The 27,143-nt window shown below is 37.6% G+C and overlaps 1 protein-coding gene across 2 annotated transcripts in view; it reads left to right on the forward strand.

Moving 5' to 3' along the window:
* The window catches only part of jhy (junctional cadherin complex regulator), a 31,234-nt gene extending 5,072 nt beyond the window's left edge, over nt 1-26,162 (forward strand). Inside the window, exons 2-9 of one of the 2 annotated variants that reach the window (XM_077546970.1) lie at nt 190-530; nt 6,561-7,230; nt 15,183-15,269; nt 15,404-15,486; nt 18,106-18,376; nt 20,918-21,004; nt 24,193-24,321; nt 25,006-26,162. In XM_077546970.1, coding sequence (XP_077403096.1) covers nt 226-530; nt 6,561-7,230; nt 15,183-15,269; nt 15,404-15,486; nt 18,106-18,376; nt 20,918-21,004; nt 24,193-24,321; nt 25,006-25,212 — 1,839 coding nt within the window. In that variant the 5' untranslated portion in view covers nt 190-225 and the 3' untranslated portion in view covers nt 25,213-26,162. Of the gene's footprint in view, nt 1-189; nt 531-6,560; nt 7,231-13,660; nt 13,701-15,182; nt 15,270-15,403; nt 15,487-18,105; nt 18,377-20,917; nt 21,005-24,192; nt 24,322-25,005 lie in introns of those variants that run through there. The other variant, XM_077546971.1, reaches the window with a different exon arrangement.
* The last annotated feature ends 981 nt before the right edge of the window (nt 26,163-27,143 follow it).

A 27,143-nucleotide genomic window follows, 5' to 3' on the forward strand; every position in this document is an offset into this window, starting at 1 on the left:
ATTCAAACCATTGCAACTTTCAACTGTTCAGCTCTTTCCAGGTTATTGTGCAGCATTGCATGCCATTTAATATCATTCCAAGTCATTCCACAGTGTTCATTCAGCCTCACAGCCCTCACGTAATTTCTACAGGAATGGCATTTTATTATTATATTGTTCATTTTGTAATATGAATATTTTTCTCTGTAGGGTTTGACAACTGACGTTGCCTTACAACCTGCAATTATGGACAACGCAGTCAGAGGTACGTCTCCTAATCAGAGAACAGCTGCTCTGACCGAACAGTGGGATTCTCTGGAGACAGACACAAAGCGTTCGGCCCAGGCGAGCGTCTGCAAACAGCCGCTAAGAATGCACATTGGTGATGACACACTGCCTCAAGGAAAGATGGATGACAGTTTTAAGGAAGGAAATCTGGACGTTGCAGACGCAAACAGTAATCTACATGAAGATGACATGGTTTGTGATAGCATTGAAGTAGCAGCACATTCACAGAGAACGACGGAACCTGGAAGAGATACTCAGAAAAGGTATTTTGTTTTACATTAGAACCAGGGTTATTATTATAGTTTTGGAACTTTCATTTTAGTTGTATTTTTTTGTTTTGTTTATAAATTCAGCTAGTTTTAATTAGTTTTCAGGTTTGTTCTGTTAGTTTTTATTAGATTTAGTTATTTAAAAAATGCTTAGTTTTAGTTTAAGTTAGTTTCAGTATTAGTTTTCTTTATTTTCTTTTGTTTAAATGTGTATTACTTGTCCACAATATTTAACAAACACAATGGTAAAATGAAAAAACAAACACATTTCTGTGAGTTCATGAGTTAAATGAAAAAGCAGGCGAGCCGAGCCATAGGTATGACGGCGTATTAGGGCTACGTAAAATAATATATATTTTAGAAGGTGGGGGCAATATTTTGAAAGAAAAAAAATCGCAAATTTGCCACTTTATAAAGGTGCTAATTTGCACCAAAAAAACTCATTAATTTGCGATTTTATAAAGTGGCAGATTTGCAAGAAAAAAACTCAGAAACTTACGAGAAATACACGTAGCGTACGACTCGACAATGTAGACCCCCCCAAAAAAACCCAGGTTGACGGCTAAGCAAAAATATATTTTATGAAATAATTGATAAATGAAGAAAAGTCAAGTTTAGTTGTATAACCCTTAATCACAAAAGAGTCTCAAAGGGCTTCACAAGCCCACAGTTGACAAACATTAGCAACATCTCCTGACCTAAACCAACCAGGCAAACAAAAATTTAAATAAAAAATATATGAGGGGGTTAATTGCAAATAAATAACAAAACTGACAGCAAGCTTTACTATGACGGCATATTAGGGACACGTATAATATATGTTTTTAGAGGGTGGAGGCAATATTCAGAGAAAATAAACGTGCAAATTTGCCACTTTATAAACTCAGAAACGTATGTGCAATATACGTAGTGTACTACTCAAATGTTTGTGCCAATACTTTTTGGCCTAGTTTTCAAATAAGGAGATAGTAAGTATAGCTTTACCAGAGATGAACCTTATCATGTTAAGCATTCGCACTTTGAAACGTTGGGTACGGGCAGCGACAAAGATGCCTCGCTTTGCGAAGGTCCACACCCTGAGGATCAAGCGTTTTAGTTCATTTTTTAAAATGTATATTTACGTGTACATTTATGTTTCCAGAATTATTATTTACACATTCATACCTTTTTTTTTTGTACAAGTAGCTAAGTTGATGTGTTGAATCTGCTGCTCTCCGTCATTTACTTGCATTTACCTAAAGTAGATTTATTTTCCTCGCCTGTCTCTTGTCACAGCTCTGTGCACTTATAACACTTTTTGGCCTATATACAACAACACTACAAAAGTTTTTTTTTTTTTTTTGCAGCGCAGATACACCTTTTTGCATCTATGTATCATCATATAAAATTACTTTTATTATTAGTATTACATTATTATTACATTTTTACACAATGATCAATTTTATATTGTAACGAACTAAGTGTGTTGTGTGTTCCGGTGTTGCCCATTCTGTTTTGCACTCTTATGTCCGAGTGTTAGTAAACGCAACACATGTCTCGCTGTAGAGAGGATCGGTACGTTCGGAACTTCGGGTTGATTGCGTGTGTTCTTTGCTATCACTGCTCGCCGCTCGTAAATTGTTTTCTTGTTTTTGACGTCGGCTAAGGCCAACAGTAGCCGTTTGTTAAAGACAAATAAAAGGTTGACATGCTGGCGGCATTCTTGCAAGACGTCACAATATAAAAATGTATGACATTTGTTTTAAAAACTGTCATATTTAACTAAAACAAAAATATCTTCAAACTCCAGTGTCTCCCCAAACTCCCACAAGACGGAAAACAAAAATATGTGCATATCTTTTTACTAGGAAAAAAAAGACATAAATAGTAACACACCGTGACTTGGATAAAAAACTTTATTCTGATTACTGTTGTGGAAATATTAACACGTTTGATTACTACCCCCCAAAAAAGAAGAAGTAGTTATTTGCACATTACTGGCATCACTGGTTAAACGTGTGTATCATCAGACCAGGCTGCACAAGACCATTTTTATACCATGTAGTTGAAGGAAGTTGCCAGTAGATGGCAGTAATGATGTTTGTAGCAGTGCTGAGAACATTGTGGTTAAATTATGAACGTGAAAGGGTATTATCGTTTAATGAGTTCATAATAACAATAGTTTGCGAGGTAAAACATGAAATTAACAAATTATATTCACTTCAAATAACATTAATCTTAAATAGCGCTCTTTCAAATGACTCTGACACAGATAATAGTGCTAATTAAACAGAACAGGAGAGCATCAATGAAACTTTGAATATTTAAACATCACGGGTAGATAAATCACATTCATCACTCAACTGTAAAATGGTGTTAGAGTGGCGCATGCCCTAACTCAGTAACAAGGAGAATAAAAGCTTTCATTCCAGGTAAATTATAGTTTTGTTCTGTTTGTGTGGTCACTTGTGGACCAATAACAAAGATTACTGCAACTGTAAGGGAGAGCTCTCTTTTGACTAAAATGTGCTAGTCATCTTTTATATGTAAAGCACAACAGGACACTTGTATTACAAGTCTTCTTGACTCAAACTTTTGTCTGCTTCAGACATCAAAGGATAGTAAATAAAATTTAAAAAAGGGAATTTATTCTTCTGCGGTCATTAACCTGTGGATAATGTTCATCTGCAAGCAAAGTATATTGTTTCAGAGGAAAATGACCTTGGTACATTTACACAAAGGGTTCAATCTAATAGAGCCAAGGTAGAGGACACAGTCGTATTCCCATCATCATGTTCTCAGTCCCTTTTTACCGACTCCTCAAAGCAGATAAGCCTTTTCACACAATGCCACTGCATACTTTACAAACCCAGTGCCCATTCCTCATTCAAGTGAACAAATCCTATCTAAGCAGCTCCATTCATCTCCCTGCACTATATTTTTCACCTATTTACTCAATATTGGAAAATAGTGTTTGAGTCCATGCAACTATTTTCTTTCATTGTCACTGTTTTTCCACTTGCTTTTGTATCCGAACTTCTATACTCATGGGCAAATGCTGTATTTTTCCATCACACCCAATTGCATGTTTTAATGTATTCGCTGACTAGTTTGACTCGTTAGAGAGACATCTCTTACCCTTTCGGTCTCATTGACAACAGTCCTACACCTATGACACCCCCTCTTCTTCCCCCACACATACTCATCATGATGTTTGTTAGGCTATTTTCATCATTCGAACTAAAGGGGATGCTCAGCCCATCAGTTCAGTCACTTTCACAATCAACCAAATTAGTCGGATGGTCCCATAATGATTCACGATTGATCTTAAACGTAATGTATTTTTTTTAGGCTTTGACCTTCTGGTTAATGAAATCTAAGACAAAGACTCATACAGCTCTATTTTCGTAGACAGGCAGGTTATTCTAGTTTTGGAATTTTCATTTTTATTTTGTTTTGAGTTTTGTTACTTAAATTTAGTTAGTTTTAATTAGTTTTTTTTTTTTGCAGGGTGGTTCTGTTAAAATTGCTTAGATTCAGTTTAGTTTGAGTTAGTGTCAGTATTAGTTTTCGTAAAATAAAAAAAGTGTATTACTTGTGCACAATTTTTTTAATAAACACCATGGTAAAATGAAAACATCACTTCAGTGTGACACACTTGCAAACGTCTTTATTTCAGTTAATATTGAAATAAATATACTGTACTGGTACTTAAAATCACATTTAAAATGTATTAAATTAATTACCAAAGACAAAAACAAAGGACATTTTCGCGATTAATTGTAATTAGTTTTAGTTAGTTTTGTAAACATAAAATGTAGTTTCAGTTAGTTTTAGTTTTTTAAAAAGCATTTTCTTTTTTATTTTATTTCGTTAAGGAAATGTAGAATTTGAATTTTAGTTTTAGCGTGAGTTTTCGTTAACTAAAATAACCTTGGCTTACATATGCATATCATTTTTGTGCTAGGGCAAGTGTAGTTTAGTGTTTTTGTGAACTTGGAAGGCGAGCTGCATGTTGCTGGGCTGCCACGCCCCTGGCTTATCTCACAGTTTGGTGCAAAAAGTAGACTAGATTTGACTCGGTATAACCATGTCTAACTTGTGGTGCAGGTGATTGAATGCAATTTTGGTGGATTTGATTGGGAACAGGCTCCGCGGGCAACTGTACACTGGATGTCATCGTATTTCATTCATAACAACAGCGTGGGACAATCAGGGGAGTGTTGGTCATCTTGAAATTTGGGAAAAATCCCGTATGGCCGGTCCATTCCAGGCCAAAATGGTTGCGCATTGACCAGGCCGCGTGAACACCGGCCGCACATGAGCCAAGGGGTAAAGCGGAAGAACACACGACTGCACTGGACCAGGACAAACCTGTGCCGTGCCAGGGACAAGGCTTAGTCTGTTGCCCCAGATAAGCTGAAGAAAATAGATGGATGGGTATTCTCTACTAGAAATGCAGGCCAAGTTTTCTCATTCAAACACAAAAACGTGTAAATATGTTTTTTATTACTTATCTTTCACTCCCAAAAACGTATTTATGTTTTTTTTATGCAAGAGCATAGAGAAGGCTTTGATGCAGCCTCTGAACTGAAGAGAGATCTTAAAACAGTTGTAGTTATTACAAACAATGGCCAGCAGGTGGAAGCAGAGTACTGTATAAGAGATCAGCCAGGGCCATGTTGCAAGACAGCTTGTGTCCCCCAAATCCTCAGTCAGCGTGATTAGTCAGACCATTCACGGCACCATGGCAGCGATGAGGACGGCTATTAACTCATTTGCCTTCAAAAATTTATAAATACGTTCTATTTCAAATGTTTTAAGTGTTCCCAAAGACGTATTCAGGCTTGGGGAATAACGGAATACATGTACCGCCGTTACGTAATCAGATTACTATTTTTTTTTAACTGCATTCCGTTACAGGTAAAAACATGTAATCAGAATACAGGTACATTTATTAAAAATGGGGATTAGAATTTCTACGATGAGAGAGAGAGTGAGAGAGAGCGAGAGAAAGAGAGAGAAAAAGAGACAGAGAGAGAGCGACAGAGCGAGAGAGCGCGCGGGCATGCCCGCGCGAGTGGGACCGTTGCTACATGTCGGGGAGGTGGGGACAAACAAACTGACTAGTTGTGTCCTCCACACGCGGGCAGTTTGAAAAAGCTTCACGGACAGGATGAGGAAATGGCGACCGGTATTCACTAGAACTTACTATACGTTTTTTTTTTAATGTTTTTTTTTATGCTAGCCCATACAGAAGGCTTTGATGTAGCCTCTGAACTGAAGAGAACGGTTGAAGCAATGGTAGTTATCATAAAAACGGCCAGCAGGTGGCAGCAGAGTATAAGAGATCAACCATGTTGCAACAAGCTGTTTCCCCCCAGTTTTAAATAGATTTGTGAATAACGATGAAATTTAGCTATATTCTAATGCTAATTGCTGCAAAACAGAAACAGATAGATATATGCTTTTTTTTCCTGATGAAAGAAGATACTCAAATCTTTCTTTTGGTAGGTTCCATGTTTTCTATAGCAATAGAACACAAAATTCTGTGGGCCTAGCAAAATCAGTCAAAATCCAGTAAAACAGCGGGGAGTTACTTCAGTGAAAATGGCTGAGTGAATTAATTAAAATGTATTAAGTGTAACAAATGTTTAGAAGCATAGGGCCCGTGTGGAGTGGTTCATAATTACATAATAGAGGTATAAATCCCCCTCAAAAAACAAAACTCAAATAAACAAACAAACAAAAGTCAAAAGCTATTTTGCGGATTTCATTTATTGCGGTTAGTTTTTTGGAACGCAACGAGATATGAGGGAACACTATTGAGAACTCACTCAATTTTTTTACAATGGATCACTTAAAAAAAAGAAAGCAACTTTGACCCACAGTAAATTTCAGTCAAGGAACATAAATGGGAAGGGGAAAGTGTAAGCTAATATAACATCTTAGAAATTATCCTGCTAAAATGCAGATGCAGAGGCAGATGCAAGTCTTTGGCTATATGTACTGAGTGTCTTCTTCTGTTTCCTTTTTACATTACAGCAAACTGGATGTCAGTGATGCCTACTCAGAATTGTGCTGCCACCCAAACTGGAGCACTAAAATAACGGGAGATGTCATCTCTGAGAGTTTAAAGTTCTCTGTCCCGGAACATCACCACTTTCAATCGCAGAAGCCATTTATAAGAGGATACAAGTATATCGCTGACACAAGTTCAGTGACTCCTAATAGTTCTAGCAGTGACTGTAATCAGCCATACCACCTACACCCCCAAGATGATCATGTCAGCTCAATAACAACCGAATGCTATCACAGCAATGGTTTGTGTCATAGCGCACCAAAATCCCACCCATCTCATAGTTGCAGTGATTCCACTACCAACAGGCAATCGGAAGACCAGCCAAAGAATAGCTGTCACAATGTGGATAAAAATATTAAAAGATCTCTTGAGACGACAGAGCACATGCATGTTAAGTGCTTAAAAGAATATCAAACCTACTACCAGAAGGAACTGCAAAACATACCTGGAGGATCATTTAAAATCTCACTGACAACAGAAAATTCTCAGACTCCCGGAAAGAAAAAACGACATACGCACACAGAAGACCTTGTGGAACGTAACAGAATAACACTGGGCCGCAGCACATCTGGTAATGGATCCTATGTGAATATGCATACACTTCAGCAGAAGAAGGCTTGCGTTGTGAAAAAGGTACGTGAAGATGATAGAGATTTTGAACTGTTAATCAGTACCTTATATCTTTACATAATAAAAATTGGGCTGCTGTAACCTGTATAGCAGCTATTTTATACTGACATCTTGCACACACAAAAATTGAAGCGGAAACTCTCCAAAAAGTTCAATGGACTTAAGAATTGTGAAATTTCCAGTGGCGGGCGGTGAGTTTTTTTTTTAAACTTGGCCTTTAGTGGGGTTCAACACAAAAATGTTCTTTAGAATATTTTTGTCTATGCAGCCCCACTAGTCTAAACAAGGCCTTCTGGTTAATGTTGCATTTGTGGAATTTGAATAAAGCAGCAAAATGCACCTATCTCAGGGGGCGGCCATTTTGCTTTTGACTGAAAATGACATCACAGTTGCTCAGGGCTTAGGAAACAACCAATCACAACTCACCTGTTTTCTGAGTTTGGTTAATGGGCGACGTTCACAAGCTGAGTGGGCTCAGATAACGTCCAATCACGGCTCACCTGTTTGGTCATTGGTTGATGCTGAATCTGAGCCATAATTGGTTGTTATTTGAGCAGAGGTGGCAAATCCAGGTCCAGAAAGTAAAAACCCTGCCACAGTTTGGCTTTAGCTTTAGGTAAACGAGCACCATAGGAGCTAGCTAGGGAGCTAGCTAGCTAGCACCTGGGACTAAAGCCAAACTGTGGCAGGGTTTTTACTGTCTGGACCTGGATTTACCAACTTTGAATGTGAGCAACTGTGATGTCATTTTCATGATGGGAGCCAATGAGACCAGTCTATGGATGGAGTGACACAAAAAAATTGTCCCTGTCTTTTTGATTTCGACATGCTGGCCTATCCTAACACCTGACCACAACTGGCTATCATGTAGCTTTGCCACTGATGTTGCTTGGTTCAGTTTGCTATCTATATTGCAAATTGATTAATGGGTTGCTCCCTCTAAATTGTGGGCCGGTCTGTTGAGTAAAACTGAGGAGCACGCTGGCCCACCGGGCATCTGCCCTGTATGACAGATGGCCAATCTTTATTTTAAATGAAACTGTGTTGTATACCTTTTGGTTTGTGTTACGGGGTTCACTTTACGCTCTGCCCCTCCCCCAGACATCACATGGACCTTAATAGTTCCATCCATCCATTTTCCGTACCGCTCATAGGATGAATACCATTACTGAAGCAAGAAACATAATTAACCTTTATCTTCCAAATCTTCCAAAACATCACTTCCAAACGTCTACACTACAATATAGCAGCTCACAATTAATATTTCTCTAATAACGGCTCCTCTCTTTGGTGGAGGTTCTTATGCATGCCAGATCCACCACACCAGCATCTACTTGAAACTCTGGCGTTTGTCGATCTCACTCTGCTTCATCCAGCCTTCCTAAGTTCATTCCTTTAGTCTTTCCTCTGGTCTCTTAATATTTCCCTAATCCTTTTGGAATTCAGATGTATCTGGGGTTGGTGAAAGATTTTGGATTTGTAACTCTGTAGGTGGAGGGTGATGCCTGGTTGGTGTTGGATTTCACTTAATCTTTCCTTCCTTTGATCCTTCCTCTGGTCTCCTGACAACTTCACGACTCTGGTGGGACTCTGAAGTATCCGGTTAAGGTGAAGGGTTTCAGGTTTCAGGCTGCTGAATGAATAATACTGAGTTCTCAAAAAAGAAAAAGAAAAACATTTTTTTTATAACATGACACAAACATTCAAACTTAAGAGAAAATACATAATGCTCATTTTTTCTTTGCTCCCGCCTGTCTGTGTAAGATAGCTATACCGCTCATACATGTTGCTCTGAAAGTGCTCCACGTAAAAAACTTTTACGAGTTGAGACAAACTAGTCAGCAATGGTGTTGGTTGATCTGTCCTTACATAGTCCAGTTTTTCTTGAAAAGTGCACCTTGAAAAATAATTTTTAATCATTCATGGCCAGCATCCCCTGCATCTTTGGTGTGCATATTTATCTCAACCAATCAGAAAGGCAAAAATAGCAGATTAGCTGAACCAATCAGAGGACAAAATAATGTCACTGTCACTCTCAACATTGGGGTTAGTAAATGAAACAGCCATTTCAACACTGTGTGTATATTCAACGCTATCACTCGGGATTCAGAAGGCGTTTGGAAGATTTTATTTACATGGCAACACAAAGAGTTTGAAATCTGATTGGACAAAAAACACAAATGACACAAATGACTGGAAGCTGGACAACCAAGACACTCTTTGCAATGAAGACAAAAGACTGTTGTAAATGTAAGTCAAGTGCTTCAGATAGTGTTTGGGCCAGCAGAGGCGGCTTTGAAGGCCATGACTGGAAGCTGCTATCAAATAAGGAGTCCTACTGTATATTCAAACGTAATGTGGCCTGTTTGGATGTTTTTGATTGAAATAGCTTTTAATTTCAGTAAATTACTAATAGTGCAAAATTAACAAATGACTCTTTACAAATATTTACCCTACATAAAAGGGAATCTTAGTGCAATTAAAGAAATGACCACCAGGAGCTGCACTGGCGCTTATACAAGTATTAGTGGGTTCTAACTATGAATATCGGATTCAAGGAAGGTTCAGATAATGGATGGATTGTTTCAAAACTAGTCCTTATTTAAATTTCAGCAATGTTGTTTGTATTGTGGAAAAGTAAGGGTTAGCATTTCTTTTCCCCCCCAATAAACTCTAAAGGGAATTATCTTTGCCTACTACTTTGGAAAGCATAACCCTCCACCCTGTTATTCGATTTTCAGCTTGCCCCAGCAGGGGTTGCCACAGCAAGTTCGCTCGCATGATTTTTTTGGCACATTTTATTTTGTCGGTGACCTTCCTGTCAAAACCCTCTCATTTTTATTTATTTAAAGCATTTATTTTATCTGAGCTTGCGACCAGCAGAGGCCAGGTGTTCACCATATATCCTCCTATACACCAAATGTTAATGTAATGTTCCCAATAGGGATGTGCCCAAAAAATCGTTTCTCATAAGAATTGCGATTCTCATTTGGTACGATTCAGAATCGATTTTAAATGTCCCGAAATCGATAAAAAAAAAAAAAGATTTTATACTGTCTTGCCTTTATTGTGAGCGCTGTTCATGTTGTACACAATTTGACCACTTAGGGGCAGTGTGGTTCTGTGTGTTCTGATACACTCGTAAGTTGTAGGAACATTAGAGAGTAGAAGGAAAACGTCACAATCAACTTATTCCAATAAATGTTTTTTTTTGCAGCGTAGAAAGAGCACATGCCGGTGGGTAATGTTAAGATGCTTTTCTACATACATACATACATTCCTAAAGCATTTTGTATGAATAGCCGTTTTTTTTGAGTGATAAAAGTGCCGTGAGTAGCGCACTAATTAGCTTTAGCGAGTCCAACTGGAGAAGATCATGATGATTCTTTGCACATCTATAAATTGAAGCAGAAATAATTGTCAATCAAATCATTTTGAATCAAAAATTATTCTGAATCAAAAATCGATTCTGAATCAAATCGCAGACCTAAAAATTGCAATCAAATCAAATCATTAGACAGTCAAAGATTACCACCCCTAGTTCCAAGGTCCGTATGGTTAGCTTGATTACTTTTCATTTGGAGTTGAATGCAGCTTTGCTACCCAAAACATTATTGGCATCTTTGTGCTATGCCTGCATCAAGCAACCCTTTTCTGATTTATTTGTATCATGTATCATGTCCTATGATGTTTGCTTTAACCCCACCCGGGAAATTAATTTGCAGGGTTTCATTTTACTTCTCTTCAACCATATGAAAGAGCCATACATATTTGTCTGGCTATGTAGTGCTTATTATGACTTGATGTGTACAACCAGAACATCAGAGACATGGCTCCCAATAGGCTCTCAGACATCCATGCACCTGGCACAGTGGCATAATTGGTCTGGATAGCACGCATTCACCATTTGTTGGGCCACATGACTGTTTTTCTGGCTATAATACCCTCAACCTTGTCCACCCATCTGAGCCCCAGCCCTCGACAATGTCTCATATCATCACCATTTACATAGTCAAGAGCCGTTAGCTTTGTGTAGTGGTAAACAGAGCCGGGGGCTTTCCCTCTCTTGAACCCTTGGGTTTTGTCAATATCGCTCTGAATTTGCTCATTAGTTTTCAATTGCCAGACACATCTTACTTAATAATAATTGTTCTATATTCAATTATTTCACTTAAGAGATTAAATTCTCTATTCAAAATAATGGCATATATATTAATATATCTGTGACGATACATCGAAAAACATTTAAATTGCTCAAAACATGCATCGATGTAAAAAAAAAATTAAAGAATAATATTTCTTGTAAAGTTACAAAAAGTACAATATATATATATATATATATATATATATATATATATTTATATATATATATATATATATTTATATATATATATATATATATACATACAGGTAGTCCTCTAGTTACGAACTTCCGAGGTACGAACATTCGCAGATACGAACAAAGGCTGACTGTTGTCTATGAAAGCTGTATTTTGCGTGCCACATCATACATTATGGTACACTATTGTACTGCAGTGCCCCTCTCTGTCACAACCCCACTGAGCAGCACCGCTCCATTTGCGCATTTCAACTACATGTCTGTCCAGCGATGAAGGGCATAGCCTGCCTGGAACCACGGCCAGCGCACGCACTCTTCATGCACTCGATATTGGCGCTACACTGTCAGTACATTTCAGAGGCTCTCCTGGAGGATATTCATGAAATGCAGCTTTCAGTCGTCTTCTTTATCGGCGTAGTAGTAAAACGTACACTATCTCTTCAGACGGTCGCCATTTTGACTCGTTATGCGCACCAATCACAATTTGTGTGTACTTCATGGACAGTCGGAAAACATATTTTCCTGAGACCGTTACACCCATCAACTCAATAACTCCTCAACCATCTATTTTCAGTAAGCATATTTATTGTGATTTTATTGCATTATACTGTGAGGGAAAGTAGTTCAGATAATGGATGGATGAATGATGTAATTTGTTGTATGTTTTTAAATTTAATTTATTTACTGTATAGAAAGTATGTATGTATATATATTTTTTCCATATTTGTATTATTATTATTTTTATTTTTTAATTTCCAAACCAAAATTTAATGTGGTTCCATTTAAAAATTCGACTTACAAACAACCTCTAGGAACCCATCATGTTCGTAAGTTGAGGACTACCTGTATATATTAGTGCTGTCAAAGTTGAAGCGTTAACTAAGTAGTGCTAATGTATTAATGCAGATTAATCACATTTTAATTGATCCTTTAGCTGACAGCAGATGGTTACGTTAAAGGTAGCACAGGTTGTGTTTGAGCAATAAACATAACTACATGCACTACATGCAAAATTTTTGAAGACGTCCCCATAACATTAAATGTAGAAAAAATAAACACATGACAGGTGCTCTTTAAATTTGGCGGGCAAAAAATGTTGATAAAAGCCTTTTTAATTAAGCGATTAATCGTGATTAATCAAAATTCTAAGATGTGATTAATCTGATTAAAAAATGTAATTGTTTGACAGCTCTAATAAATGATATTTTTTATTGCCTGACACTCCTATATATATATATATATACAGGGTGTCCATAAAGTCCCTTTACCATTTAAAAAATCTATTTAAAATGCAATTGATTAGATATTTTATTCAGATTTGTTCTATTGTATTCAGTGTTTAAAAAAACACACAGTGTTTATCATTACTGACCTTAAGCAAAGGATTACTGATGCCATTGCCACAATTGATGAGGCTATGCTACAGCGAACATGGCAAGAAATCGAGTACCGTCTTAATGTGCTTCGTCCAACTAATGGTGCCCATGTAGAAGTGTATTAAAAGAGGTAAAAAAAAAAACTTTAATAAACGCTGAATACAATAGAACAAATCTAAATAAAATATCTAATCAATTGCATTTTTAATAATTTTTTTAAATGGTAAAGAGACTTTATGGACACCCTGTATATATATATATATATATATGAATGAAGGTTAGCCGTAGCAAGACGGAGTATCTGTGTGTGAATGGGAGGGACCCAAGTGGAAGAGTGAGGTTACTGGGAGAAAAGACTAAAAAGGTGGAGGAGTTTAAGTATATAGGGTCAACAGTCCAGAGCAATGGATAGTGTGGAAAATAAGTGAAGAAGTGTGTGCCGGCAGGCTGGAATGGGTGGAGAAAAGTGTCAGGTGTGATGTGTGATAGAAGATTTTCAGCTAAAATGAAAGGAAAGGTTTATAAAACTGTGGTGAGACCAGCAATGTTGTTTGGTCTGAAGACAGTGCCACTGAGGAAAAGACAGTAGGCAGAGCTGGAGGTGGCAGAGATGAAGATGCTGAAGTTCCCTTTGGGAGTGACCAGGATGGATAGAATCAGGAATGAGTACATCAGAGGGACAGCACATGTTAGAGGCTTTGGAGATAAAATCAGAGAGGCCAGACTGATATGGTTTGGACATGTCCAGAGAAGAGATAGTGAGTATATTGGCTGAAGGATGCTGAGTTTCCAAATGCCAGGCAGAAGGTCTAGAGGAAGACCAAAGAAGATAAAACTGTTGACAGTAAACAATTTTGATTCCCCACAGAGGAAAATCATTCAACACAAGCCAGTTGTTACCATCCCACAATACCACATTTGGTCCTTGTTGTAATTTTGTAATTACACATTATTAAATGTACACTCGTTTCTAATGCGGCAATTGCTTGCACCATCAAAGTGGGACTGTGGCAGTAGCAACGAGTAGGTTCGTTGAGACTAGTATTCTTTGATAATAACAGAAGTAGCAGATCAATCTTCTGCTATTGCGCTCACGGTCCCGTCTCGTTTTGCAGGCCCTCACTTCAAAGCTAGGGTAACATAATGTACAATCTTTTAATAGCTTTAGACCAAAGCTTTGGGAAGGCCTCTGCTCCTGCCTCATTCTAAACACCCAATCAAGATTACCTAGGCTGTCTACAATAGCAGCTAAATGCAATTCAAGATCCACATCCTCTTTGATGTCATCATTGCAAAAAAGATGTTTCTGGGGTACAGGAGGTAATACAGCCGGGTGCAATTGCCAGACTTTGTTGTGACATTGCCTCATGGAGAAGCAATTACTGGTCTCCCAATTTAGAAGAAAAGATATTACACAGGTTACCATCCTCCAAATGCAATTCTGGCAAGATTATTGGCTCCATTTGATTGGGAGTTTCGTAATGGGTGTCAAAAGGCAATGACAGGGACAAACACATTTATGTGCATATTCACACACACACACACACACATATATATATATATATATATATATATATATATATATATACATACACATACTGGGTGTTTTGCGTAACAATGGTAAACCTGCCACTGATTTTACAGATGCTGATCTGAAGCTGCATCAAAGCAATTGGTCATTTCAAATTTATTCCTCTAGAGTCTAATTTTATCAGTCAACATCTATGGAGGACCAAAACTGCCAAAATTTAAAATAAATAAATGAATGAATGAATGAACGAATGAATAAATAAATAAATAAATGACTAAAAGCGAAAATAAAAACGGATATGAAAATATAATTCAAAAATTACATGCAAGAAAAAAATGAATATAAATTGAAATAAAACAATATATATATATTTTCCATTTATAATTATTTATTTTTATTGTTCACTTTTAGTCATTTATTTATGTATTTTAAAATTTTGGCAGTTTTGGTCTTCCATAGACATCAGTCTTAATCTGGAGGTCCAGGGTTCAAGTACCTGCTTGGGCTGATGTTGGAAGTGAAAGTAGTTCATGCATCTTTGGACCTGGAGAGTCATGGATACGAGTCGGTCGGGCAAGACACAGATTTTGGTTCTTGTCTTTCTTAATGTCCAGGACTAAGTATCTTAAGCAACCAGATTTTTTAAAATTAATATTAAATGTGTTACAACTGTTCATTCAAGTTGCTTTCTTTCTGTCCTTTTGTGAAGTTGCATCAAGCTGCTCATAAGGTGGCCACTGCTGAGTGTCCAAAAGAGTGTTCAGATCCAGACCAAAGTTTAACCCAACAATTGAAGGTATGCATATACTCTGTTATCCCAGTTTGGAGACAGTCTTCGCATAAGGATGTATTTTATGTACGGTGTAGTTTATTTTCTTTGCTGGTACTCCTTTATTTGTGCCTAAAGTGTTAAACCACCTTTAACCTCAGGTCACCCATATCATTGAAGAAAGTGCACAACAGGGGAACATGGAACCCTACTTCAGAAGCATGGAGAGAAGCCCCGAACAAAGGTGATTTACTGTAAAAATAATAAGAATAATAAAGTAAGTGGAGCATACATTATTTAATTGACATTGTTTGACATTAATGATAAGAAACTGGATTTTGAGCTGGCAACTTTTCTCCTATTAAAGTCTGTGTAATTTTTCAAGTGACTGAATTGATGTGTTTTTAGGCAGATTCTCTGGCTCAGACAACTGACAGCGACCACTCATACATTTTGAATGAAGGTGGCCTTATCAATACAGGTTATTCGTTGACAATGGAGGCGGATAATCATGAAACATGGAGCTTTCCGAAGACTTGTTAGTAATATCTTTGAAAAGGATGAAGCACAATTTAAATCAGAAAAGCTTTTCTCTTTGAAGGAGAGCAGTTTTTTTTGTTCTGATTCAAATGCGGTAAATCTCCTCGGCGTTTCTTAAAAAAAAAAAAAGCTGTAAAAGTGCATAACCATAAAGTACTTGGTTGATGTCAAGTTTATTTAAACTAGAGCATTTAATAAACAACAGACAAGGAAGGAAGACGAGATTTAGATAATTTTTTACTCGCGAGGAGAACGGACAGAGATGTACACATTTTACAATCTCCTACCCGCTCTGAGCACAATCCACCTAATCCTCTTTTTAATTTGATTTTCCCTAGTTTACACAGATGTTGCTGCTCTAAAGGGGAGGGGCTCACACAGCAGAAAACTTCAAGGATTTGAGTCATAGTGCAAATAATAATACAGACGTGTCTTTCTTCTGCGGTGAAGGTATCAACAGTCAAAGTTCAACAGTTCATCCACAAAGTGTTTCAGCATCTATCTTGTAATAAGGCACAGTTCCTGTCCTGCAGCTGCAAGAGCATAAGTCATGTTTTGCAATACTATAAGAGTAAATATGGGATAACGTATGTACATTTATTCTAACAGTTGAATTGTATGTAATATTTTAACAGCAAAAATACAGAACTGAGCCTTCCTCAAAAATGTTTTGTTCCGCCCAATCCCTTCCACCTTGTCCCGATTGGGCTCTGAGCGTGTGGGCTGCACAGATTAATATCCTACTTTCCAGTGATACACAGTCATAGTGAAAGTACCTGCCTTAAACCAGAATACCGTTGCTGCTATGTGAAAAACACTTACGTCCATTTTGTTTCATTTTTTAGATTTTTACATTTTTGGGATATCTGCATTCTGTTTCGTCCCAAAAATATAAAAATGTATCATTACCATTCCTAGTTTTTGCTGCATTTAATGGTAGCTGTTTATGTTGTTAGGTAGAGGATAGCTGATATTTTTGGGGCAAGTAAACTTTTCAGGTGGTCAGAGGGAGCACCACTGTCCTCCGTTTGAATTTGAATTGGGGAAGCTAGCTGTTTGTCATGTGCATGTGTTAATATTAAATTAATATTAATATGGTGGTACTGACAACTACTGACAACCTGATAAATTGACCCGCTAAATCTAATAAAAGTAATTTAATCAGAACACTTTGCTTATGACTAAATGCATATTTGGAGGTTCGTCAATAAAAAAAATGCACACTGGATTCTTGGTGTTAAATATCTTGTTACTATAGTAAGCACAGATTATTGGAATTAATTAGCTTGTTACTATAATAATCATATCTATCTATCTATCTATCTATCTATCTATCTATCTATCTATCTATCTATCTATCTATCTATCTATCTATCTATCTATATATAGGGGTGTCAGGCGAGTAAATCTTTTATTCATAATTAATCGCATGGCTTCAATAATTAACTCACGATTAATCCGTTATTTTGTATCTGTTTTAAATGTACAATATGTACAATACAATTGTCCAAGTTTTAACACTCAACATTAAAGTGGAAAAATGTTAAACTAACAGAAATATGGCTGCATCTTTTAGTCATTGATACAGTAAATTCAAAATTCATAAAATTGAATTAAAATTCAAAAGATGTACTGTACAATAAAAAAAAAGAGTGTGATATTGATTTGTGTTGAGGTCATTTTTCTGCCACTAGATGGCATAATTGCATTTATAAAACGTTGGTGACAGCTCAATGCATTGCTCCTTTCATATTAAGAGCTATCTAATGTTTAACAAAATTGTAAAATACAACTTGACCCCAGTCTCCACAAATATATGCATTTTTATGAAATTTTGACATGGACATGTCTGTTGCGTTGCGACTGGAATTCCCCCAGTGCAGGCTTTCCAAGTTAGAGGTGGTCATTAATCGCGCGTTTAAAAAAATAGTGGCATTAAGGGAACGATAAATTAACTCAAAAGTAGCAATTGGTACCATTTGGTACAAATATGTTCCAACCACAAACCTTTTTCAGAACATTATTATTTTGTTAGATGTATTTAATTAGGTAAGGGCTGTATTCAGTTATACAATGTCAATGCATCTAAAGAACACTTGATGTTGTTATAGGCAACATCTATTAATAAAACACTTACTGATAGTTATGAATCCTAGATTCTCCACTGCCAATGAGTTCACTGGGTCAGAAAAAACAATGAGCACCAGGTGACAACCTCTGGTGCTACTTTTGAGTACCAGACCAAAATTATATGCTGTTTTGTGTACGTGACTGTATTTTGTTATACCATTATCATTTATCAAACAATGATTATGTGTTTCAGCACAACTGCATTAAAATGCTACTTAACCATTAAAGAGGGCGAAGAGAAGTTGTGCCCAAATGAAGACAGCATTCAACAAAGTCTCGAAAACGTCTCCACGCTACCTTCAAGTACTTCAGACAACAAGGGAGTCTATACAAAGCTGCCACCTATTATGCCAAAGCAGTACTATAGACAGAGTGTGAAGACAATCAATCCACACCATAGAAACAGCTCTGCTGAAGTCTTGGCACAGATGGAAGATAAGACGATGACAAGAACCAATTACAAGGTTGGTTTGAGCTTCAGTATTTTCTGTTTTCCCCCCAGATCTTTTATGGGGTGGTCTTGGATGCCCCAAGGCCTTAAGTCATTCAAACATTTAAGCGTATTTACATTATGAGTACAGAACAGTAAAATGGACTAATAAGATGGTTGAGGAGAAAAAAAAATGTGGCATCCATTCTAATCCCCATATTCATGGAGGTTATGCTTCTTTGAAGTCATAAGTAATCCCCTCAACCGTCGTCACAGGGGCTGCTTAATCCAGCAGGAGGGTTTTAGTTACTCAGGGCACAAAGCATCAGGTTAATTGTCTAGCTCCTCTAAGATTCACTTAATTGCAATAAGATGGCCACTGCTGGCTCTGTAAAGCCATTTGAAGATGTGTTAGATGATAAAGTGATTATACAGCAGAGCCAGTGTAAGATACAAGGTCACTAAAGATACATGTGCATTTGGTGAGAAGGCTGTAGTTTATTTTGTTTTTAGTATGGAAAGATGATAGAAAATGTATCAGATGAATGACCCACAAGGGATGGACATTCACCAGGGATTTGTACCTAAAAGTAACGGAGAGGCTTGAGTATGATGTTTCTTAGTTCAAAGGAATGATAGAGATCAAATAGTTATGTCACAGATTTGAGGCGGAGCGAGAGATGTGGACCCAAATGCAAGGAGGCTCAGTGATCAAACAGAGGTGATAAGTAAACGTAGATTGAATTATTGACAAACAGTGGGCAGAAAAACCAAGACTTGACTGGACTGAAACGAGCGTGATGTGACCTGACTTGCCTTAACGGGGAGTGACTTGCCTTGACTTGGCTGGCTGTGGCTATGCCTTGGCTGTGGTTGTGGCTATGACTTGCCTGTGACAAAGACTTGGCTGTGGCTATGGCTTGGCAGTGACAATGACTTAGCTTGGCTGTGACTGTGATAGTGGCTTGGCTGTGACGATGGCTGTGACTGTTACGATGGCTTAGCTGTGATGATGGCTTGGTTGTGACGATGGCTTGGTTGTGACGACGTGGCTAGACTAACGAGACGTAGCTATGATAACAAGACGTGGCTATGCTATCAAAACTTGGTTGAACTGACAAGACGAGTTACACGACCTTCCACACGCAACATCAACAATGCACCCACACTGACTGGACAAACACAACAGACTAAATACACCAACACTAATGACCTACCGAGACACACCTGGGAAAACACAAGCGACTGAGGGCACTGATTACTCACCCACACTGGGAAGGGAGGACACACACGGCTGGACATAACAAGACAAGGAAAGAAACCAGGAACACATGACAAAGGCACCAACCACAGACAAAAACAACACGAACACTCAAAACACAAACAAAAACCCAACCCCCACAGAACCAAAACGGGACAGGTTAAAGGAGAGTAGCTGCTTGTCTGGAGAGTAAAAGAGACATAAATTGCCTTCGTCTCCTCCTCACGTCATTGACCTTATCTCCATAATTGGTGACCCTGACGTCCGACTTGGCAGCACAACACTTAGCCGTGGTCTCAGCACATCGAGGACCAGTTCTAGCTCAGGAAAATAACACAGGATGTTACAAAATACTTCCATGTGGTGGCAGCCTTAAATGCCTCGACGACAGCCAGAGCGATGGCACTGCTGGAGGCTCCATCAGCTAATGGCAAATGCGATGCGCTCAAGTCATTTATTTGAAACTCTTTAGATTGTTTGAATGAGCAGAGCGTCTGCAATAATCTCAATGACGGCAAGCCATCCAAATAGATGGAAAGGATGTTGACCATGCTGAACTCAGCTGATCCCTCATTGCTATTCACACACATATTCCTGCAGCAGCTTCTAGGGATGATGTGCAGATCACTAGCCATTTCAGCCCCTCTCCTCCAGGAACTACAATGCGCTTGCTGAACAGGAGACAGGGTTTTCCTGGCTAATCACCAACAAGTTGTCCACACGCTGATATCCAACCAGGACACCGGACCCTATTATCAATTCATTGTTGCAGCCAATGGCCCCTCACATATCGGCAGACAATCGTTCACTCTCACATTTACACGGTCCTTGAATGGGAACTAAACAGAAGCTTTAATGGTTTTCATTGGTTTGCTCCTTAGTCAGGGGAACACATTTAGTTCGACAAACATAAGTGGAGTGTGCAATTTGCTGATAATACTTGGACTGACGGCATTAACTTTACGTTTAAGCTGTATAATTTTTAGTTACTACTCTTTCTCTGATGTCAGAATTGTTTACATGTTCTATTAAGTGGGCATGAATCATTGTATTTATTTTATCATCAAATCCACATCTTAAAACTAAAACATGTAAACACACAGTGTCACAGTGTCTTTAGCTGCTTATTAAGCTTTCTCAAATTCTGTATTTCCTTTGTAACCAAAGCAACAACAGCAGTTGCAAGTGTCACCAGGCTGTAGCTGGTGAAGAATAGAAAAAGTACTCAGAGATCACCTGTTGTTTATCATGATAAAACTGAATTCAACTGGATTTCACAAAAGCGCCCAACAACTCTCTCCTCTATATTTTCAGACATACAGCCTAAAAGAATACAAGGAGTTGAAGCTAGATGTAAAGCTACAAGGTCTGGGTCCTGATTACACAGCAGCTAAGAAGCAAGTAAGTAGCACCCTGTTTAAGATCCCCAAATCTATGATATGGTGAAGCTGTAATTAAAAATTACAGTGGTACTCTGACTTACGAGGGCCCCAATTTACAAGGGTTTTTTTTTGCATTACAAGCCAGCTCTCAGTTGACACCCCCCATTGTGCGAACTAAAATTTTATATGTGAGAGGGCATTCAGGCACTCCACCCCTATGTCAGCAGCGAACTTAACTAATTTGCTCCCAAAACGTATAAACACGTTCTATTTTAAATATTGTCATGGTCCCAAAATCATATTTATACTTTTTTTTTTTTTTGATATATACATATACATATACATATATAATATACTTTTTTTCTCTGATGAAAGAAAAGACTAATCTTTCTTTTGTTAGGTTCCATGTTTTTATAGCAATACTGTAGAACACAATATCTTGTTGGCCTTGCAAAATCTGTCAAAATCCAGTAAAACAGCCGGGAGCGAAGGGGGTTGCGTCAGTGAAAATGGCTGGGAGTGAATGAGTTAACAAAGTGCGAGAGTACAGGAAACTAGACTAGTTATAGACGGGCAATAAAACTAGCATTGATATCGCACAAGTTATCAACCTTTTTACAACTGATCTGAACACAAATGGTGCACAACACAAGAGCCGTTTCTCAATATGCGTTCTTGGTCCGTACTTCCGTCCTTGAGATCTCGTGAAACGTAATCAGTCGCGGCCCAAGTACTTTTCCAATTGAAAGTACGCAAAAAGCAAGAGCAAAGAATGAAGGGAATACCCGGATGTTGTATTCTGCGAGGCTTCCTGGTGACGCATTGCCGTAGCTGTGTACCATGTGACTAGATGTTATATAATTCCGAGTTATGTGTTAAAGAAGTATAATTTGAAATTATACATAGGATTTATCCAATTTAGGATTATATTGAAAAAAAAGAAAGACACCAATGTGAGTTGCTTGTTTTGTTCTGATTTTCCTGAAATTGTGGCTATAAAAATGATCTTTGAATGTGTGTGTGTGTGTGTCGTAAATCATATTTAATACATATTAATATATTTACATATGATATTGTAAATTGCAGTTGTTAAACTAAGGTGTGTAAAAAAAAAAAGACTAGATTTAATAAAGTTATAATTTACACGTTAAGTTTTTTATTTTTATTTACGCTTATAAAAAGGAGGAATACTTACAAATGTGATGCACCTCAGCTGCCAATCGTACGAAATACATCTTGCGATATTTTCCCAGCCAAACCTTCACCAAGCAGCAACCGATTCATCCTTGATTTAAGCTAGCAAAAAATAACGACATCCGGGAATTCCGTGTGGTCTTGGCTTATGCGTACTTTCGATTGGAACAGTACTTGGGCCGTCATTGGTGACATCTCACGAAATCACACGGACGTAAGTAAGGTTTTTAACCGATGTATGTTGAATAAACACATTTTGAAACATCGAAACAGTAGTACAAATTCATTGAAAGCTAGTCACATGATACAACTGCGGTGGATTACGGAAAAACGCCAGCGACATATGCGTGCTTGGGAAGTACGTTCTTGAGACTGGGCGTACCAAAACGTACTTGTTGCATCACAATAACGTACTGTGTGTTCTTGATATTGAGAAACGGCCAATATGTCCAGGTCCAGGAAGAAAAAACCCTGCCACAGTTTGGCTTTAGCCACAGGTGTTTCTACTCAACGAGTTGAATAGAAGCAACAGGTTTTGGAAAGCCGTGTAAACATGCACAAAAACCCAAATGTGCTCTAATTCAGGTTTTCAAAGACCCAAATAAGACCCCTGAGTTACCCCTTCCGTAACCTGAATTCTTAGTCATATAAACACGTATCGAGGTACCTCAATTGATCGACAGTATTCTGAATCTTTCAGAAACCGGAATTATGACCTTTACCTGCCCGAATATTTTATTTTTTATTTTATAAATTTAAATTTTTTTTTTAGGGTTGACCTGACCGAATATTGACGGCATGTAAACGTAGTTGTCTGTTTCCCCCTTCTTATCTCTCTTCTCCCTAAAAGTTCTGAATCTTCACCCACCAGTTCTTTAGGTTCCACCCTCTTTCCCTCACCCCCTAACCATGCCATTTGCAGATCATTAAACAGAACACTTAGCTCTTAATTCACACCAGTGTTCTCCAGGTGCTTTCAACCTAATCCCCTTACATTGGGGTCGGCAACTAACATTTGAACCTGTTTCATAAAAGAAACCACAGGAGCCACAAACCCTTTGGGCATTAAAAATGGAGATTGAATCCCGCCTTCACGAACCCCCCCACCCTCTTTTTTTCTTTTAATTTCTGCTGCAGACACCCTTTTTTTTTTTGTGCAAACAACAGACAACACAACTTTCTCAAATATCAACATCGAAAGATAATCAATACAATATCAATATAATTGAAACAATCAAATACAGAACAAAGAAGAAGAAGATACTGTGTGTGTATATATATATTATATATATATATATATATCCATCCATTTTTTTTTAACCGCTTGTCCTCACAAGGGTCGCTGGTGGTGCTGGAGCCTATCCCAGCTGGCTCCGGGCAGTAGGCGGGGTACGCCCTGAACTTGTTGCCAGCCAATCGCAGGGCACACAGAGACGAACAACCATCCACACTCACAATCACACCTATGGACAATTGTCCATATATATATATATATATATATATATATATATATATATATATATATATATATATATATATATATAAATAAATAAAAGGAAAAGGTCATTGTCATCTAGAAAACATTACGCAACATCCCAACGTGTTTGGATTTGGGTTTTGTACATTGAGTGCTTTACGTGCACTGCCTCTGTTTTCCGTTCATCATTTAAAGGCTCACTTGCTACTCCACAGATAAAATGACATTTACAAAGCAAATGAGAGTAGCCATTAGAAGTTAAGTGCTCTTTGGCTTCAATATATCTTTTCTTAATCCCCTGTTTTACAAAGTGAGCATGTTTGACTAATTTACTCTAAATGGAGGTCTGCGTATGTCCAGGGCCATGCCTATTAGTGAATGATATGTGTAATTGTTTATAGGCCCGGTGAATAGCTTGCTGGGTTTGGTTTTGTTGGGTTGTGTGGCTCGGTTCCTCTTTATAATCTGCATGTGAATCTCTCAGTCGCTTTCTTTTTTTCCTATTCAATTTGTTCCCATTGTTTGACCATTGCCAGGCTGAGAAGATGACTCAACAGAAGCTGTATTCAATTGCGGTCCAAGAGAGGAACAAAAACATCAGTAAAATACCCTTTCTGATGGCCAAGGACCCAGTAGGCAAAGACAGGAAAGTTCCCAGGATTAAGGTGGGTCTGGATTTTTGTGTATTTGTTTTAGGGGTCCCTTTGTATGTTGTGACTGTATTGTGTGACAGTATTTGATACAGTAAAAGTGTTTCATTTTTCAAATCTCCATTTGATTGTGTCTTTTTTTAAGGTCAATTTGATTACACTGAAGGTGTATGGCATTAATCATGATGCTAGATATCATTAGCATGGTAGATCAAAATTTTGTTATTTGCAATAGATGTGTATGTGAATGTTTTATGAAACAATTTGAGACTTGATGTTACAATCTCTCTCTCTTACCCTCCCTCCCTCCCTCTCTCTCTCTTTTTCTCTCATTTGCTCTCTCTCTTTTGCTCTCTCTCTTCCCTATCTCTTTCTCTCTGTATGTCTATCTGTCTGTCTCCCTCTCTCCCTATCCCTTTCTCCCTCCTCTCTATCTTTCTGTCTGTCTCTTTCCCTTCCTCCCTCTCTCTCTTACCCCCTCTTTCTTTCCCTCTTTCCCTCTCTCCATCTCTATCTCTCTCTCCCTCTCCCTCTCTCTCTCTGGCTGTCTGTCTGTCTCCTTCTCTCCCTCTCTCTGCCTCCCTCTGTCTGTTTGTCTCTCTCTCTCTCTCATTCTCTCCCCCTTTCTCTCTTACCCTCTCTCTCTTGCCCCCCCCCCCCCCCCCTATTTCTGTCTCTTCCTCTCTCCCTTCCTCTTAGGCATTGGAGTATGCTAAAACCATAGCCAAACCTCTCATTCAGCTTCCTCAATCAAAACCAAGTAAAAAACAACAATCAGGAGATGCCATTGGACAGGCGCCGTGTTTAGACGGCTGTAACATTTCCCAAAAGGCCACGGTTGACCATCTTATGAAACGTCACCAAGAGGAAAAGGAGGCCCTCTTGCGAAAGGTGCATGTTATTTGAGGAAATCTCAAATCCTTCGATTCAATAAACACTTAGTGAAGAGACAATGTATTGGTTTATTGTTTATTTTTTACCTTTTTATTTTTAAATTATTTTTGGGGGGGTTGTTTTATCTGCGTTGCTCAACAATTCCAATGATTTTACTGAAGTTCCTTTAAAGCACACAGGCATGTTTATTCATACGGTCTTAGATGAGGTTTGCAAGTATTTTTAAAATTGACTTTCTCTATTGAAAGTTGTTTCACAATTGACAACACAACAGTGCATTGAAATACTAATTCCATGGTAACCTTTTCACTTTTCCAAGAAGCGAAAGCTACAGTGAATTCGAACTTCAATATAGAATGTGCGTTATTTGACCAATTGTGTAATAAAACAAAACAAAACACAATAATCACACTAATGGCACTTGGTCTCATGAATAAAGTCACTACAGTAGACCCCCTTAGATCACGGGGGTTATGTTCCACACATGGATAACACAAAAATTAGGGAAAGTCTATTTTAAAAAAACAACAACAAAAAAGAACAAGCAAACAACAACAACAAAAAACCTGTAATAACACTTATATCTATAATATACTTTAACACAGTGATTCTCATGGGTTGAGACCCAAAAGTGGGTCGCGGACAATTTTTGGTTGGGATGCAAGCAGCTAGTAAAAAAAAACCCACATGTATTTGTATTCATATTATAGCAGTGTTGTTGTGTAACAAGTTCCCACATAGAACATACAATATTCGATAAGCATCAGGAAATATTACTTACCTGTGCTCTGGTCACTAGTTACTCTAGTGTAAACAAACACAGTGTAGCTCAGCCTTTGGCTAGTAAATGTCAAACTGCGTTTAAAAAGGCACTATACTGTACATGTATTTTCAGGGGCGATTTTTAAACAACGAATGCTTTATTGTTCTTAAAGTCTTTAAAATAGGTTGTGATGTTGCAAATTTTTTCCCTTAAATATCATTATTTATACTCTCTGTATTTTTCTATTCCAAAATTGTACCTATTGTTATTCATGATGTCCATAGTTTAGTAAATAAATCATACCTTAAAACAAAAAGGAAACATGCTTCATGATTTTGTGTGGAGTTGATTTGAGAAAATATGACCGCTGTTACCAACTAACGAATCCTTGGAAATGTTTGTAACTGCTCATTGGATTTTCCTCGTTTTAAAGCAAATTGAAATTTACCATTCACGTGAATTAAAAAGACAATTCAGAATCGCTTTAATTTATATTTACAATTATTGAAATATTGATCATGAAATATTTTCATCTCATCCTTGCTGATGTCAATGTTCGTGTAACACTTAAGTGATGGAGTTTTTATCATGTCCTTGACATTTAAGAATAATTGATATGCCAGAATTAAGCGACATCTGATTGAATTGAAGTGAATCAAAACAAATCGGGGAAAAACAGAATCAAATCCAACTGAAGTCTTGAGCATCGAAATTGAATCGATTGAGGAAATTAGAATTAATACCAAGCCCTAAAAAAAAAACACTTGAAATCTCAGCTACATGTGGAAAATGTGTTCTAGTCTGTTCTAGTCTGTTGTAACTTCATTGTGAAAGATTGTGTCAAATATTTGTATGTTTCTTTGATTGATTTAGCACGGTTAAGATAGCATTTTTTTGCTATTATGTAGTCATTTGATTTACAGATGTAAATGAGTTGGTTTGCACCATTACTACATTTCCCATGATTCTTAGGCACAGAAGACCGAAGTAATTCTAGTTAAGATGTGATGAAAACAAAAAATTTTAGTCCTTAAATGCGAATGAAAATGTTTTAATATTTCATTTTTGTTGCAAACCTAATGGAAAAAAGATACAGTTTTTTTCTTTCTTTAATATATACAGTCTTGGTCTTGACTCGGCCTCGATACTCTCTAGTCTCGATAAAGTCTTGGTCTCTGTT

This window comes from Vanacampus margaritifer, chromosome 16 (assembly GCF_051991255.1).
Source record: "Vanacampus margaritifer isolate UIUO_Vmar chromosome 16, RoL_Vmar_1.0, whole genome shotgun sequence".
Taxonomy (NCBI): Eukaryota; Metazoa; Chordata; class Actinopteri; order Syngnathiformes; family Syngnathidae; genus Vanacampus; species Vanacampus margaritifer.